Raw genomic sequence first — 16,952 nt, 5'->3', positions numbered from 1 at the left:
CTGCCGCCCCAGCTCTCTAACCGCTAGGCTTCCTGCCGCTCCAATGCTCTAACCACTAGGCTTCCTGCCGCCCCAACGCTCTAACCACTAGGCTACCTGCTGCCCCAATGCTCTAACCACTAGGCTACCTGCCTCCCCTCTAACCACTAGGCTTCCTGCCGCCCCAACGCTCTAACCACTAGGCTACCTGCCGCCCCAACGCTTTAACCACTAGGCTACCTGCCGCCCCAACGCTCTAACCACTAGGCTTCCTGCTGCCCCAACGCTCTAACCGCTAGGCTTCCTGCCGCCCCAGCTCTCTAACCGCTAGGCTTCCTGCCGCTCCAATGCTCTAACCACTAGGCTTCCTGCCGCCACAACGCTCTAACCACTAGGCTACCTGCCGCCCCAAAGCTCTAACCACTAGGCTACCTGCCTCCTCTAACCACTAGGCTTCCTGCCGCCCCAATGCTCTAACCACTAGGCTACCTGCTGCCCCAATGCTCTAACCACTAGGCTACCTGCCTCCCCTCTAACCACTAGGCTTCCTGCCGCCCCAACGCTCTAACCACTAGGCTTCCTGCCACCCCAACGCTCTAACCACTAGGCTACCTGCCGCCCCAACGCTCTAACCACTAGGCTACCTGCCGCCCCAACGCTCTAACCACTAGGCTTCCTGCTGCCCCAACGCTCTAACCACTCGTCTTCCTGCCGCCCCATAGATGAATGGTGTTTGTGTTTCCTTATTGATCCACTATGTGAAACAGATTAAGTATGGTGAATCTGATCCTACTCGCTCTTTACCCTACTCTACAGCTGGTATTGATAGTTGGCATGGGTTACAGTTGGCATGGGTTACAGTTGGCATGGAGATGAAGACACAGATCTCTGTTCTTCACTTGGGATTGTTATGATAATGGTTTACGTCAAAGAGTTTAACCTACTGTAGTTGTGGATGAATGACAACTGTTGAAAGGCTGTCTAAGGATGCTGGTAGAGAGTGAGCATTGAAACTGTATTATATCTGTTGTCTAGTCCTGTCTCAGCATTCATCTATGTGTATTTTCTGTGGGATCAGCAGTATAGACTGGGACAGAGGTGGCACCACAGGCACCACAGTTACTACAGGCACCACAGTTACTACAGGCACCACAGTTACCACAGTTACCACAGTTACCACAAGCACCACAGTTACCACAGTTACCACAAGCACCACAGTTACCACAGGCACCACAGGCACCACATGTACCACAGGTTCAAAAGTGGTGTGTAAAAATTCATACTTGTCTTTTCTGGGGCCTGGAGTTTTTCATGATCTCATAACCTGTTCAGGTTATTATTACAACATATTCTTATTATATACATATATACATATAGCTTCCCTTTTCATCTGGGGCGGCAGGGTAGCCTAGTGGTTAGAGTGTAGAGGCGGCAGGGTAGCCTAGTGGTTAGAGTGTAGGGGCGGCAGGGTAGCCTAGTGGTTAGAGTGTAGAGGCGGCAGGGTAGCCTAGTGGTTAGAGTGTAGAGGCGGCAGGGTAGCCTAGTGGTTAGAGTGTAGAGGCAGCAGGGTAGCCTAGTGGTTAGAGTGTAGAGGTGGCAGGGTAGCCTAGTGGTTAGAGTGTAGAGGCGGCAGGGTAGCCTAGTGGTTAGAGTGTAGAGGCGGCAGGGTAGCCTAGTGGTTAGAGTGTAGAGGCGGCAGGGTAGCCTAGTGGTTAGAGTGTAGAGGTGGCAGGGTAGCCTAGTGGTTAGAGTGTAGAGGCGGCAGGGTAGCCTAGTGGTTAGAGTGTAGAGGTGGCAGGGTAGCCTAGTGGTTAGAGTGTAGAGGTGGCAGGGTAGCCTAGTGGTTAGAGTGTAGAGGCGGCAGGGTAGCGTAGTGGTTAGAGTGTAGAGGCGGCAGGGTAGCCTAGTGGTTAGAGTGTAGAGGTGGCAGGGTAGCCTAGTGGTTAGAGTGTAGAGGCGGCAGGGTAGCCTAGTGGTTAGAGTGTAGAGGTGGCAGGGTAGCCTAGTGGTTAGAGTGTAGAGGTGGCAGGGTAGCCTAGTGGTTAGAGTGTAGAGGCGGCAGGGTAGCCTAGTGGTTAGAGTGTAGAGGCGGCAGGGTAGCCTAGTGGTTAGAGTGTAGAGGTGGCAGGGTAGCCTAGTGGTTAGAGTGTAGAGGCGGCAGGGTAGCCTAGTGGTTAGAGTGTAGAGATGGCAGGGTAGCCTAGTGGTTAGAGTGTAGAGGTGGCAGGGTAGCCTAGTGGTTAGAGTGTAGGGGCGGCAGGGTAGCCTAGTGGTTAGAGTGTAGAGGCGGCAGGGTAGCCTAGTGGTTAGAGTGTAGAGGCGGCAGGGTAGCCTAGTGGTTAGAGTGTAGAGGCGGCAGGGTAGTCTAGTGGTTAGAGTGTAGAGGCGGCAGGGTAGCCTAGTGGTTAGAGTGTAGAGGCGGCAGGGTAGCCTAGTGGTTAGAGTGTAGAGGCGGCAGGGTAGCCTAGTGGTTAGAGTGTAGAGGCGGCAGGGTAGCCTAGTGGTTAGAGTGTAGAGGCGGCAGGGTAGCCTAGTGGTTAGAGTGTAGAGGCGGCAGGGTAGCCTAGTGGTTAGAGTGTAGAGGCGGCAGGGTAGCCTAGTGGTTAGAGTGTAGAGGTGGCAGGGTAGCCTAGTGGTTAGAGTGTAGAGGCGGCAGGGTAGCCTAGTGGTTAGAGTGTAGAGGCGGCAGGGTAGCCTAGTGGTTAGAGCGTTGGACTAGTAACCAGTTCAAACCCCTGAGCTGACAAGGTACAAATCTGTCATTCTGCCCCTGAACAGGCAGTTAACCCACTGTTCCCAGGCTGTCATTGAAAATAAGAATTTGTTCTTAACTGACTTGTCCTATGACTATATGGCTTTGGGGTGTGAATTGGAAAACACTCCTGGCCTAAGGTGGATCAAACCCTTCAAACTACCACGTGTTCACAGTATCTGTGTAGACCGCTCTGTGACGGAAGTTGTAGAATCTGTACTTTTGCACCACAAACATTTGTGAATAATCACCAGCAGTGGAAATAATATACCAACATTACCGGACTAACAAACTGACTGACTAACCTTTCCAGGAACAGTATGCCTTGGGTAGAAGCAGCAGATCATTTCATACTCTTTATCCTGTGCCAAACACATTTATTCAGTTGAGTCTACGTTATTAACTGCTGGCTACACGATTGCATCAATCTAGCCAGCTAATGTTAGCCAGCTAGCTATCTAGCTACGCTACTAAAGCTAACGTTAGTAGTTTTGTGAGCTAGCTTTAGATTGCATCAATCTAGCCAGCTAATGTTAGCCAGCTAGCTATCTACCCCATGACGTATTCCACATTACTAAAGCTAACGTTAGTAGTTTTGTGAGCTAGCTTTAGATTGGATCAATCTAGCTAGTTTTAGAGGACGGCTAAACTGCTTTTATTAACACATACAGTGCCTTCAGAAAGTATTCATACCCCATGACGTATTCCACATTTTGTTGAGTCACAGCTGTGTTTGAAAGTTACTGTTCGACTGAGGGACCTTACAGATAATTGTATGTGTGCAGAGATGAGGTAGTCGTTAAAAAAAAAAGTTTAACACAGAGTGAGTCCATTTTTACTCCTGAAATGATTTAGGATTGCCATAACAAAGGGGATGAATACTTATTGACTCAAGATGTTTCAGCTTTTCATTTTAATTTTGAAAACATGATTACCATGGCTTGCGAAAGTATTCACCCTCTTGGCATTTTTCCTATTTTGTTGCCTTAAAAACTGTAATTATAATAGATTTTTTTTGGGGGGGGGTTGTATAATTTGATTTACATAACATACCTACCACTTTGAAGTTTGAAACAATTGTGAAACAAACAAGAAATAAGACAAGAAAACAGAAAACTTGAGCTGCATAACTATTCATTCCCCAAAGTCAATACTTTGTAGAGACACCTTTTGCAGCAATTACAGCTGCAAGTCTCTTGGGGTATGTCTCTATAAGCTTGGCACATCTAGTCACTGGGATTTTTGCCCATTCTTCAAGGCAAAACTGTTCCAGCTCCTTCAAGTTGGATGGGTTCTGGTGTACAGCAATCTTTAAGTCATACCACAGATTCTCAATTGGATTGAGTTCTGGGCTTTGACTAGGCCATTCCAAGACATTTAAATGTTTCTTCTTAAACCACTTGAGTGTTGCTTTAGCAGTATGCTTAGGGTCATTGTCCTGCTGGAAGACTGAAACAGATTTCCCTAAAAAATATCCCTGTATTTAGCGCCATCCATCATTCCTTCAATTCTGACCAGTTTCCCAGTCCCTGACGATGAAAAACAGCATGATGCTGCCACCACCATGCTTCGCTGTAGGGATGGTTTTCTCGGGGTGATGAGAGGTGTTGGGTTTGCGCCAGACATAGTGTTTTCCTTGATGGCCAAAAAGCTACATTTTAGTCTCAGTCCAGAGTACCTTCTTCCATATTTTTGGGGAGTCTCCCACATGCCTTTTGGTGAACACCAAACGTATTAGATTATTTTTTTCTTTAAACAAATGGCTTTTTTTCTGGCCACTCCTCTGTAAAACCCAGCTCTGTGGAGTGTACGGTTTAAAGTGGTCCTATGGACAGATACTCCAATCTCCACTGTGGAGCTTTGCAGCTCCTTCAGGTTCGTTGTGGTGCCATATTCTTTCCATTTTTTAATAATAGATTTAATGGTGCTCCGTGGGATGTTCAAAGTTTCTGATATTTTTTTATAACCCATCCCTGATCTGTACTTCCCCACAACTTTGTCCCTGATCTGTTTGGAGAGCTCCTTGTTCTTCATGGTGTCGCTTGCTTGGTGGTGCCGCTTGCTTAGAGGTGCTGCAAACTCTGGGACATTTCAGAACAGGTGTATATATACTGAGATCATTTGACACTTAGAAAGCACACAGGTGGACTTTATTTAACTAATTATGTGACTTCTGAAGGTAATTGGTTGCACCAGATCTTATTTATTCAACTTCATAGCGAAGGGGGTGAATACACTCACCACTTTCAGGTTTTTACATTTCACTTCACCAATTGGGACTATTTTGTGTTTGTCCATTACATGACATCCAAATAAAAATCCATTGAAAAACGCCAAGGAAAACTTTAGCATGGCACTGTACACTTTGAATTGATGGGGTATTGTGTGTAGGCCAATGACAAAAAGAAACGTGTGAAATCCCAGGTTGTATTCACTAGACAAAAAAAACTGGGTTGAAATTGGCGGAGGTACTAACGTCAACTTGTTCAGTAAGAGACGGCTGCTTTCTTTTCCATTGCAATTTTATTTCTGTTTTTTTTTTCTATGACGTGAACTAATAAATGTCTGGTAAACGCGTTTGGTGCTGCTGCTTTTGGAATACGGTACGGCGGCACCATAACGGATTGAAAAGTATTGGGGCAAATGCTGTCTGGCCACACGTTTTCAGCTCTGATCTGGGTATATTCAGTTTAAAAAAAAATGTTTTTACCTAGGCAAGTCAGTTAAGAACAAATTCTTATTTTCAATGACGGCCTAGGAACAGTGGGTTAACTGCCTGTTCACGGGCAGAATGACAGATTTTGTACCTTGTCAGCTCTAACCACTAGGCTACCCTGCCACCGGTATCAGTCTCTGTAACATTCCACTCCTTGTACTCTGTGTCATGTACAATGTAATAGCTGATCATAGACTGGCAACCAGGCTAGCGTTTGTATGCCTGAGACAATTAAGTTGATCGTATCTTTTAGTGTCTTTGTAGTTCTGTATGTAGAGATCGATATAGATACAAAGAGACAGTATACAGATACATACTGTGGAGATAGTATTTAAATCTATTCTGCTCTCAAAAATCTTGTCTTCTCCCTCAGGTGCGGTGAACCTTCCGTCCGTTGCCGTGGGGATGCTGGTGGGCGGAGTCATCATGAAGAGGACCGGTCTCTCTCTGAAGACCATCCCTCGTTTTTCTGTCGCCATGCTCACCATCTCTGTCCTCCTCATCATCCCTCTCTTCTTCATGGGCTGCCCCACACAGAGGGTGGCGGAGGTCAACTACTCACCCCGTGGGTGAGTCAGAGAAGGGATCTTTACCAAACAGTTACATATTTGGAGGGCCTTGTCCTGGTTGATTGGGCCATGTAGCACTGGTTGATTGGGCCATGTAGCACTGGTTGTTTGGACCATGTAGCACTGGTTGATTGGGCCATGTAGCACTGGTTGTTTGGACCATGTAGCACTGGTTGATTGGGCCATGTAGCACTGGTTGATTGGGCCATGTAGCACTGGTTGATTGGGCCATGTAGCACTGGTTGATTGGGCCATGTAGCACTGGTTGATTGGGCCATGTAGCACTGGTTGTTTGGACCATGTAGCACTGACCGATTGGGCCATGTAGCACTGGTGGATTGGACCATGTAGCACTGGTTGATTGGGCCATGTAGCACTGGTTGATTGGGCCATGTAGCACTGGTTGATTGGGCCATGTAGCACTGGGTGATTGGGCCATGTAGCACTGGTTGATTGGGCCATGTAGCACTGGTTGATTGGGCCGTGTAGCACTGACCGATTGGGCCATGTCCTGGTGGATTGGGCCATGTAGCACTGGTTGATTGGGCCATGTAGCACTGGTTGATTGGGCCATGTAGCACTGGTTGATTGGGCCATGTAGCACTGGTTGATTGGGCCATGTAGCACTGGTTGATTGGGCCATGTAGCACTGGTTGATTGGGCCGTGTCCTGGTGGATTGGGCCGTGTCCTGGTGGATTGGGCGGTGTCCTGGTGGATTGGGCCGTGTCCTGGTTGATTGGGCCGTGTCCTGGTTGTTTGGGCCATGTAGCACTGGTTGATTGGGCCATGTAGCACTGGTTGATTGGGCCATGTAGCACTGGTTGATTGGGCCATGTAGCACTGGTTGATTGGGCCATGTAGCACTGGTTGATTGGGCCATGTAGCACTGGTTGATTGGGCCATGTAGCACTGGTTGATTGGGCCATGTAGCACTGACCGATTGGGCCATGTAGCACTGGTTGATTGAGCTGTGTCCTGGTTGATTGGGCAGTGTCCTGGTTGTTTGGGCCATGTAGCACTGGTTGATTGGGCCGTGTCCTGGTGGATTGGGCTATGTCCTGGTGGATTGGGCCATGTCCTGGTGGATTGGGCCGTGTCCTGGTTGTTTGGGCCATGTAGCACTGGTTGATTGGGCCGTGTCCTGGTTGATTGGGCCATGTAGCACTGGTTGATTGGGCCGTGTCCTGGTGGATTGGGCCGTGTCCTGGTTGATTGGGCCGTGTCCTGGTTGATTGGGCCGTGTCCTGGTTGATTGGGCCGTGTCCTGGTTGATTGGGCCGTGTCCTGGTTGATTGGGCCGTGTCCTGGTTGATTGGGCCATGTAACCCTGGTTGATTGGGCCGTGTGCTGGTTGATTGGGCCGTGTCCTGGTTGATTGGGCCATGTAACCCTGGTTGATTGGGCCGTGTGCTGGTTGATTGGGCCGTGTCCTGGTTGATTGGGCCATGTAACCCTGGTTGATTGGGCCGTGTGCTGGTTGATTGGGCCGTGTCCTGGTTGATTGGGCCGTGTCCTGGTTGATTGGGCCGTGTCCTGGTTGATTGGGCCGTGTCCTGGTTGATTGGGCCATGTAACCCTGGTTGATTGGGCCGTGTGCTGGCTGATTGGGCCGTGTCCTGGTTGATTGGGCCATGTAACCCTGGTTGATTGGGCCGTGTGCTGGTTGATTGGGCCCTGTCCTGGTTGATTGGGCCATGTAACCCTGGTTGATTGGGCCCTGTGCTGGCTGATTGGGCCGTGTCCTGGTTGATTGGGCCATGTAACCCTGGTTGATTGGGCCATGTAACCCTGGTTGATTGGGCCATGTAACCCTGGTTGATTGGGCCATGTAACCCTGGTTGATTGGGCCATGTAACCCTGGTTGATTGGGCCCTGTGCTGGTTGATTGGGCCATGTAACCCTGGTTGATTGGGCCATGTAACCCTGGTTGATTGGGCCCTGCCCTGGTTGATTGGGCCGTGTCCTGGTTGATTGGGCCGTGTCCTGGTTGATTGGGCCGTGTCCTGGTTGATTGGGCCGTGTCCTGGTTGATTGGGCCGTGTCCTGGTTGATTGGGCCATGTAACCCTGGTTGATTGGGCCATGTAACCCTGGTTGATTGGGCCCTGTGCTGGTTGATTGGGCCATGTAACCCTGGTTGATTGGGCCATGTAACCCTGGTTGATTGGGCCATGTAACCCTGGTTGATTGGGCCATGTAACCCTGGTTGATTGGGCCATGTAACCCTGGTTGATTGGGCCCTGTGCTGGCTGATTGGGCCATGTAACCCTGGTTGATTGGGCCCTGTGCTGGCTGATTGGGCCATGTAACCCTGGTTGATTGGGCCATGTAACCCTGGTTGATTGGGCCCTGTGCTGGCTGATTGGGCTGTTGTTGATGTGTATGTTAATTGTAGTTTGTCATTTTGGGGAGGCTGTGTTACTGTCTCTGTAGTTTGGGGAGGCTGTGTTACTGTCTCTGTAGTTTGGGGAGGCTGTGTTACTGTCTCTGTAGTTTGGGGAGGCTGTGTTACTGTCTCTGTAGTTTGGGGAGGCTGTGTTACTGTCTCTGTAGTTTGGGGAGGCTGTGTTACTGTCTCTGTAGTTTGGGGAGGCTGTGTTACTGTCTCTGTAGTTTGGGGAGGCTGTGTTACTGTCTCTGTAGTTTGGGGAGGCTGTGTTACTGTCTCTGTAGTTTGGGGAGGCTTTGTTACTGTCTCTGTAGTTTGGGGAGGCTGTGTTACTGTCTCTGTAGTTTGGGGAGGCTGTGTTACTGTCTCTGTAGTTTGGGGAGGCTGTGTTACTGTCTCTGTAGTTTGGGGAGGCTGTGTTACTGTCTCTGTAGTTTGGGGAGGCTGTGTTACTGTCTCTGTAGTTTGGGGAGGCTGTGTTACTGTCTCTGTAGTTTGGGGAGGCTGTGTTACTGTCTCTGTAGTTTGGGGAGGCTGTGTTACTGTCTCTGTAGTTTGGGGAGGCTGTGTTACTGTCTCTGTAGTTTGGGGAGGCTGTGTTACTGTCTCTGTAGTTTGGGGAGGCTGTGTTACTGTCTCTGTAGTTTGACAGTTGATATTTTGAAGGTGTTTAAATACATGGAGTTTTAGGGAGGTCATGAGGACTAGAAGACAGAAGCATTTAAATGATTTGTACAAAAGAGTTTGGTGAAACACTTGCACAAGCCGCATCAGTTACATTATTGTCCGGTCTTGAGGACAATTAACTTAATTTAGCTTACCTTTTGATATTACACAAGCAAACATACGGAGCCTTGTGAACTTTGTAGAAGACACCGTTAATTAACTAGCCACTTGTGGACACTAAGACAAGGCTACTGTTTGGAGCTGTGCCACTGGTGAACCCAAACAACTAGAGATGTTGTTACTACAGTACAACACCAAACAGAGGCTCTAATGAACAACAGATAACATTAACAGGAACCCTGGTCTTTACCCCATAACCCCATATCTCGGTTGTCTTCTGTTATGTGGTTTGGCACTGAGCTCTACTGATGAACTTAATTCCACCCAGAGCTCTACTGATGAACTTAACTCACCCAGAGCTCTACTGATGAACTTAACTCACCCAGAGCTCTACTGATGAACTTAACTCCACCCAGAGCTCTACTGATGAACTTAACTCACCCAGAGCTCTACTGATGAACTTAACTCACCCAGAGCTCTACTGATGAACTTAACTCACCCAGAGCTCTACTGATGAACTTAACTCCACCCAGAGCTCTACTAATGAACTTAACTCCACCCTGAACTCTGCTGTGATCTCATAACCCTTATATAAACATGGAAATGCCATTTTCACACTATTGAGCTGAGCTGAGCCTAGCTAGCCTTGTACTCATCTGGCCTGCTTAGACATTCACCACAGTTCCTGGAACCGTGCTGGAAAGGTCCAAATGAAAAGACAATATCTGAGCCAGCTCAGCACAATAATGTGGATATCGGGTATAACTCTATTGTGACACACTAAACCATTCTCTAAACATCCCCCCCCCCCCCCCCTTACAGGTTTCTGGCTACCTGTTATTCTAACTGCTCCTGTCCTGCTGACTCCTTTAACCCAGTGTGTGGATCTGACAACACGGAGTACCTGTCTCCCTGCCACGCAGGCTGCAAAGACTACACCAAAGACCCTAAGAACAAATTCAGGGTTCTGGTAGGTGGCCATTTAATGAATGAAGTTAGGGAAGTAGTATGACATAACTGAACAAATGGTAATATTACAGATGTAGGGTCTTAATTTGATCATCCAGTAAATGTCCTGTACAGCAGGAAATGTAAACGTGTAGTCAGTCGTGTAGAGTACTACTTAAGTCATTTTTGGGGGGTAACTGTACTTTACATTACTATTTATATTTCTGACAACTTTAACTTCACTACATTCCTGAAGAAAATAATGTACTTTTTTACTCCGTACATTTTCCCCCGAAACCCAAAAGTACTCGTTACATTTTGAATGTTTAGCAGGACAGGAATAAGGTCTAATTCACACACGTATCAAGAGAACATCCCTGGTCATCTCTACTGCCTCTGATCTGGAGGACTCACTAAACACATACTTTGTTTGTAAATGATGTCTGAGTGTTGAAGTGTGCCCCTGGCTATCCGTAAATTAAGAAAACAAGAAATGGTGCCATCTTTATTGCTTAATATACGGAATTTTTAATTATTTATACATTTACGTTTGATACTTTAAGTATGTTAAAAAACAAAAACTTTTTGACTTTTACTCAGCTATTATTTTACTGGGTGACTTTCACTTGAGTCATTTTCTATGAAGGTATCTTTACTTCTACTCGAGTATGTCTCCACCACCGATTGTAGCGTATTCAAGGTTTATAAAAGCTTCTAAAGTTTCCCCTTACAAAAATGTCCATTAATTATAATCCACAAAATAATTCACATTTTCCTGTTACCGCCATGTCCTGGTATTCTCCTACTGTAAGAAACTGGTCAAATTAAGATCCAACATCTGTACGGTCTAAATCTTCAACCGTTTAAACTGATTAAACCCAGTTTAGGAGAGTGTATTGGTCAGCAAGGCAGCCAGCCAGACATAGCGCTATGTGTCTGACAGTGTGCTACAGTCTCTACCTACAGTACAGCGACACGATATGGATGGTTAACAATCAATGGGCCCTGGGTCACAGGAAGTGTTTTAAGTGGAGTTAAACCACTTGTAGATGTTGCAGTAGTAGTGTAATCCACAAGCAGGAGGACTGTGGCAAGGCAAATAGTTATACTGACTCGACTTGGTGTATATAATAATCAATGCATGGCCATTATGTTGACTAGTTGAATTAGTTAGACTTCAATTCAGACCAAGAGTTAACTGTAATTACAGTACTTTAAATCAGTATAGGTTATCGATTGTTCACAATTTAGCCGTTGTCTTAGTGAAAACAAGTCATTTTGTACATTTTGCTTCTTGAATCTGAGAAATGTATGGCATACTTGTATATGTTGTCTATCTTTATATATCTTTATATATTGACACTGGTGTCTTCTGTGTTCTTCTTCTTCTGGTGTAGAAGTACACAGACTGTATCTGTATAGCTTACAGCCAGGGTAGTGGTGGGGGTACTGCCCGCCCCGGTCCTTGCCCCAACCAATGTCCTCACTTCCTGCTTCCTGTCATGTTCCTCATCTCTCTGGCCGGGTTGATCGCCTCCCTAACACACAACCCCATCTATATGATGGTCCTCAGGTAACCTCCCTAACACACAACCCCATCTATATGATGGTCCTCCTTCCCTAACACACAACCCCATCTATATGATGGTCCTCCCTCCCTAACACACAACCCCATCTATATGATGGTCCTCCCTCCCTAACACACAACCCATCTATATGATGGTCCTCCCTCTCTAACACACAACCCATCTATATGATGGTCCTCCCTCCCTAACACACAACCCCATCTATATGATGGTCCTCCCTCCCTAACACACAACCCCATCTATATGATGGTACTCCCTCCCTAACACACAACCCCATCTATATGATGGTCCTCCCTCCCTAACACACAACCCCATCTATATGATGGTCCTCCCTCCCTAACACACAACCCCATCTATATGATGGTCCTCCCTCCCTAACACACAACCCCATCTATATGATGGTCCTCCCTCCCTAACACACAACCCCATCTATATGATGGTCCTCCCTCCCTAACACACAACCCCATCTATATGATGGTCCTCCTTCCCTAACACACAACCCCATCTATATGATGGTCCTCAGGTAACCTCCCTAACACACAACCCCATCTATATGATGGTCCTCAGGTAACCTCCCTAACACACAACCCCATCTATATGATGGTCCTCCCTCCCTAACACACAACCCCATCTATATGATGGTCCTCCCTCCCTAACACACAACCCCATCTATATGATGGTCCTCCCTCCCTAACACACAACCCCATCTATATGATGGTCCTCCCTCCCTAACACACAACCCCATCTATATGATGGTCCTCCCTCCCTAACACACAACCCCATCTATATGATGGTCCTCCCTCCCTAACACACAACCCCATCTATATGATGGTCCTCAGGTAACCTCCCTAACACACAACCCCATCTATATGATGGTCCTCCCTCTCTAACACACAACCCCATCTATATGATGGTCCTCCCTCCCTAACACACAACCCCATCTATATGATGGTCCTCCTTCCCTAACACACAACCCCATCTATATGATGGTCCTCAGGTAACCTCCCTAACACACAACCCCATCTATATGATGGTCCTCCCTCCCTAACACACAACCCATCTATATGATGGTCCTCCCTCCCTAACACACAACCCATCTATATGATGGTCCTCCCTCTCTAACACACAACCCCATCTATATGATGGTCCTCCCTCCCTAACACACAACCCCATCTATATGATGGTCCTCCCTCCCTAACACACAACCCCATCTATATGATGGTCCTCCCTCCCTAACACACAACCCCATCTATATGATGGTCCTCCCTCCCTAACACACAACCCCATCTATATGATGGTCCTCCCTCCCTAACACACAACCCATCTATATGATGGTCCTCCCTCCCTAACACACAACCACATCTATATGATGGTCCTCCCTCCCTAACACACAACCCCATCTATATGATGGTCCTCCCTCCCTAACACACAACCCCATCTATATGATGGTCCTCCCTCCCTAACACACAACCCATCTATATGATGGTCCTCCCTCCCTAACACACAACCACATCTATATGATGGTCCTCCCTCCCTAACACACAACCCCATCTATATGATGGTCCTCCTTCCCTAACACACAACCCATCTATATGATGGTCCTCCCTCCCTAACACACAACCCCATCTATATGATGGTCCTCCCTCCCTAACACACAACCCCATCTATATGATGGTCCTCCCTCCCTAACACACAACCCCATCTATATGATGGTCCTCCCTCCCTAACACACAACCCATCTATATGATGGTCCTCCCTCCCTAACACACAACCCCATCTATATGATGGTCCTCCCTCCCTAACACACAACCCCATCTATATGATGGTCCTCCCTCCCTAACACACAACCCCATCTATATGATGGTCCTCCCTCCCTAACACACAACCCCATCTATATGATGGTCCTCCCTCCCTAACACACAACCCCATCTATATGATGGTCCTCAGGTAACCTCCCTAACACACAACCCCATCTATATGATGGTCCTCAGGTAACCTCCCTAACACACAACCCATCTATATGATGGTCCTCCCTCTCTAACACACAACCCATCTATATGATGGTCCTCAGGTAACCTCCCTAACACACAACCCCATCTATATGATGGTCCTCAGGTAACCTCCCTAACACACAACCCATCTATATGATGGTCCTCCCTCCCTAACACACAACCACATCTATATGATGGTCCTCCCTCCCTAACACACAACCACATCTATATGATGGTCCTCCCTCCCTAACACACAACCCCATCTATATGATGGTCCTCCCTCCCTAACACACAACCCCATCTATATGATGGTCCTCCCTCCCTAACACATAACCCCATCTATATGATGGTCCTCCCTCCCTAACACACAACCCCATCTATATGATGGTCCTCCCTAACACACAACCCATCTATATGATGGTCCTCCCTCCCTAACACACAACCCATCTATATGATGGTCCTCCCTCCCTAACACACAACCCCATCTATATGATGGTCCTCCCTCCCTAACACACAACCACATCTATATGATGGTCCTCCCTCCCTAACACACAACCCCATCTATATGATGGTACTCCCTCCCTAACACACAACCCCATCTATATGATGGTCCTCCCTCCCTAACACATAACCCCATCTATATGATGGTCCTCCCTAACACACAACCCCATCTATATGATGGTCCTCCCTCCCTAACACACAACCACATCTATATGATGGTCCTCCCTCCCTAACACACAACCACATCTATATGATGAAATATATTTTGATTTTTTGGTTACTACATGATTCCATATGTGTTATTTCATAGTTTTGATGTCTTCACTATTATTCTACAATATAGAAAATAGTAAGAAATTAAGAAAAACCCTTGAATGAGTCGGTGTGTCCAAACTGTTGACCGGTAGTGAATATGATGGTCCTCAGCTAAATAATGGCTGGATAAAGTGTCATTTAATTTAATTGTTCATTATAATTTGATTTGATGTGAAATACTCCTCATGAGTACCACAAAGTCCATAGAGAAGAAAACAATGAACATGTCTATTTAAGCTAAAATATCATTCGTTTTTTAAATTTTTTAAATGATTTTTAATGTAATCTATCTTACTTTGCTTGAATTGTTTCAGAACTGTTCCCCATGAAGATAAATCCTTTGCCATAGGAGTCCAGTTTTTGCTCATGAGAGTGCTTGGTAAGTATACTCTTTTATCTTCTTCATATAGACAGATGTTCCTAAAGCAACACACATTTGAATACAATGATATATCAAATCCACCGCTCCAGGATATGACCCGTCTTCTAGGATATGACCCGTCTTCTAGGATATGACCCGTCTTCTAGGATATGACCCGTCTTCTAGGACATGACCCGTCTTCTAGGATATGACCCGTCTTCTAGGATATGACCCGTCTTCTAGGATATGACCCGTCTTCTAGGATATGACCCGTCTTCTAGGACATGACCCGTCTTCTAGGATATGACCCGTCTTCTAGGATATGACCCGTCTTCTAGGATATGACCCGTCTTCTAGGATATGACCCGTCTTCTAGGATATGACCCGTCTTCTAGGATATGACCCGTCTTCTAGGATATGACCCGTCTTCTAGGACATGACCCGTCTTCTAGGATATGACCCGTCTTCTAGGATATGACCCATCTTCTAGGATATGACCCGTCTTCTAGGATATGACCTGTCTTCTAGGATATGACCCGTCTTCTAGGATATGACCCGTCTTCTAGGATATGACCCGTCTTCTAGGATATGACCCGTCTTCTAGGATATGACCCATCTTCTAGGATATGACCCGTCTTCTAGGATATGACCTGTCTTCTAGGATATGACCCTGCCTTATCATCCGTCAATGCAGTGTTACAGTGCCCTCTAGTGGATTACAACTGTATTGAAATGCCGTTATTTTCTATGAACAGTGTTAATGTTTAGAGTTACGTCTTATTGTATTATAATAGCCTGGTTACCAGCCCTATTCAGCATGGCCATCCTCAGCTCCTGTATATAATATTATGTATTGTGTGATCCTCCTCTATTCTAGCCTGGTTACCAGCCCTATTCAGCATGGCCATCCTCAGCTCCTGTATATAATGTTATGTATTGTGTGATCCTCCTCGATTCTAGCCTGGTTACCAGCCCTATTCAGCATGGCCATCCTCAGCTCCTGTATATAATGTTATGTATTGTGTGATCCTCCTCTATTCTAGCCTGGTTACCAGCCCTATTCAGCATGGCCATCCTCAGCTCCTGTATATAATGTTATGCATCGTGTGATCCTCCTCTATTCTAGCCTGGTTACCAGCCCTATTCAGCATGGCCATCCTCAGCTCCTGTATATAATGTTATGTATTGTGTGATCCTCCTCTATTCTAGCCTGGTTACCAGCCCCAGCCCTGTTCGGCATTGTCATCGACAGCTCCTGTATTTGGTGGAAACAAGCCTGTGGCAACCGGCTGGGCTGTGGTTACTATGACAATAACATCCTGAGGAACAGGTAAGAATGCAACTATTGTCATGCCTCATTTATACAAGTGAGAATGATTCATTCATCAATGTATTGGTTGATTGATTGGTGATTGGTTGGTTGATTGATTGGTTGATTGGATTGGTTGATTGATTGGTGATTGGTTGGTTGATTGATTGGTTGACTGGATTGGTTGAATGATTGGTTGATTGATTGGTGATTGGTTGGTTGACTGGATTGGTTGATTGATCGGTTGATTGATTGATTGTTGATTGGTTGGTTGACCGGATTGGTTGATTGATTGGTGATAAGTTGGTTGACTGGATTGGTTGATTGATCGGTTGATTGATTGATTGTTGATTGGTTGGTTGACCGGATTGGTTGATTAATTGGTGATTGGTTGGTTGACTGGATTGGTTGATTGATTGGTGATTGGTTGGTGATTGGTTGGTTGACTGGATTGGTTGGTTGACTGGATTGGTTGACTGATTGATTGGTGATTGGTTGGTTGACTGGATTGGTTGGTTGGTTGACTGGTTTGGTTGACTGATTGATTGGTGATTGGTTGGTTGACTGGATTGGTTGACTGATTGGTTGATTGATTGGTTGGTTGACTGATTGGTTGGTTGACTGGATTGGTTGACTGATTGGTTGACTGATTGGTTGGTTGATTGGTTGGTTGACTGGATTGGTTGACTGGATTGGTTGACTGATTGATTGGTGATTGGTTGGTTGACTGATTGGTTGGTTGACTGATTG

General features: G+C 46.6%; 1 protein-coding gene across 1 annotated transcript in view; it reads left to right on the top strand.

Moving 5' to 3' along the window:
* LOC116376733 (solute carrier organic anion transporter family member 2A1) overlaps positions 1-16,952 on the top strand; it is a 62,862-nt gene that overhangs the window by 45,654 nt on the left and 256 nt on the right. The window contains exons 9-13 of the mRNA XM_031838182.1: positions 5,821-6,016; positions 10,014-10,161; positions 11,537-11,712; positions 14,847-14,911; positions 16,103-16,223. Of these exons, the coding sequence (XP_031694042.1) occupies positions 5,821-6,016; positions 10,014-10,161; positions 11,537-11,712; positions 14,847-14,911; positions 16,103-16,223 (706 nt within the window). The remainder of the gene's footprint in view (positions 1-5,820; positions 6,017-10,013; positions 10,162-11,536; positions 11,713-14,846; positions 14,912-16,102; positions 16,224-16,952) is intronic.

Source organism: Oncorhynchus kisutch, linkage group LG13, assembly GCF_002021735.2.
Source record: "Oncorhynchus kisutch isolate 150728-3 linkage group LG13, Okis_V2, whole genome shotgun sequence".
In the NCBI taxonomy this organism is placed as follows: domain Eukaryota; kingdom Metazoa; phylum Chordata; class Actinopteri; order Salmoniformes; family Salmonidae; genus Oncorhynchus; species Oncorhynchus kisutch.
The sequence above is the reverse complement of the archived record's forward strand: the minus strand, read 5'-3'. Positions and strand labels throughout refer to the sequence as shown.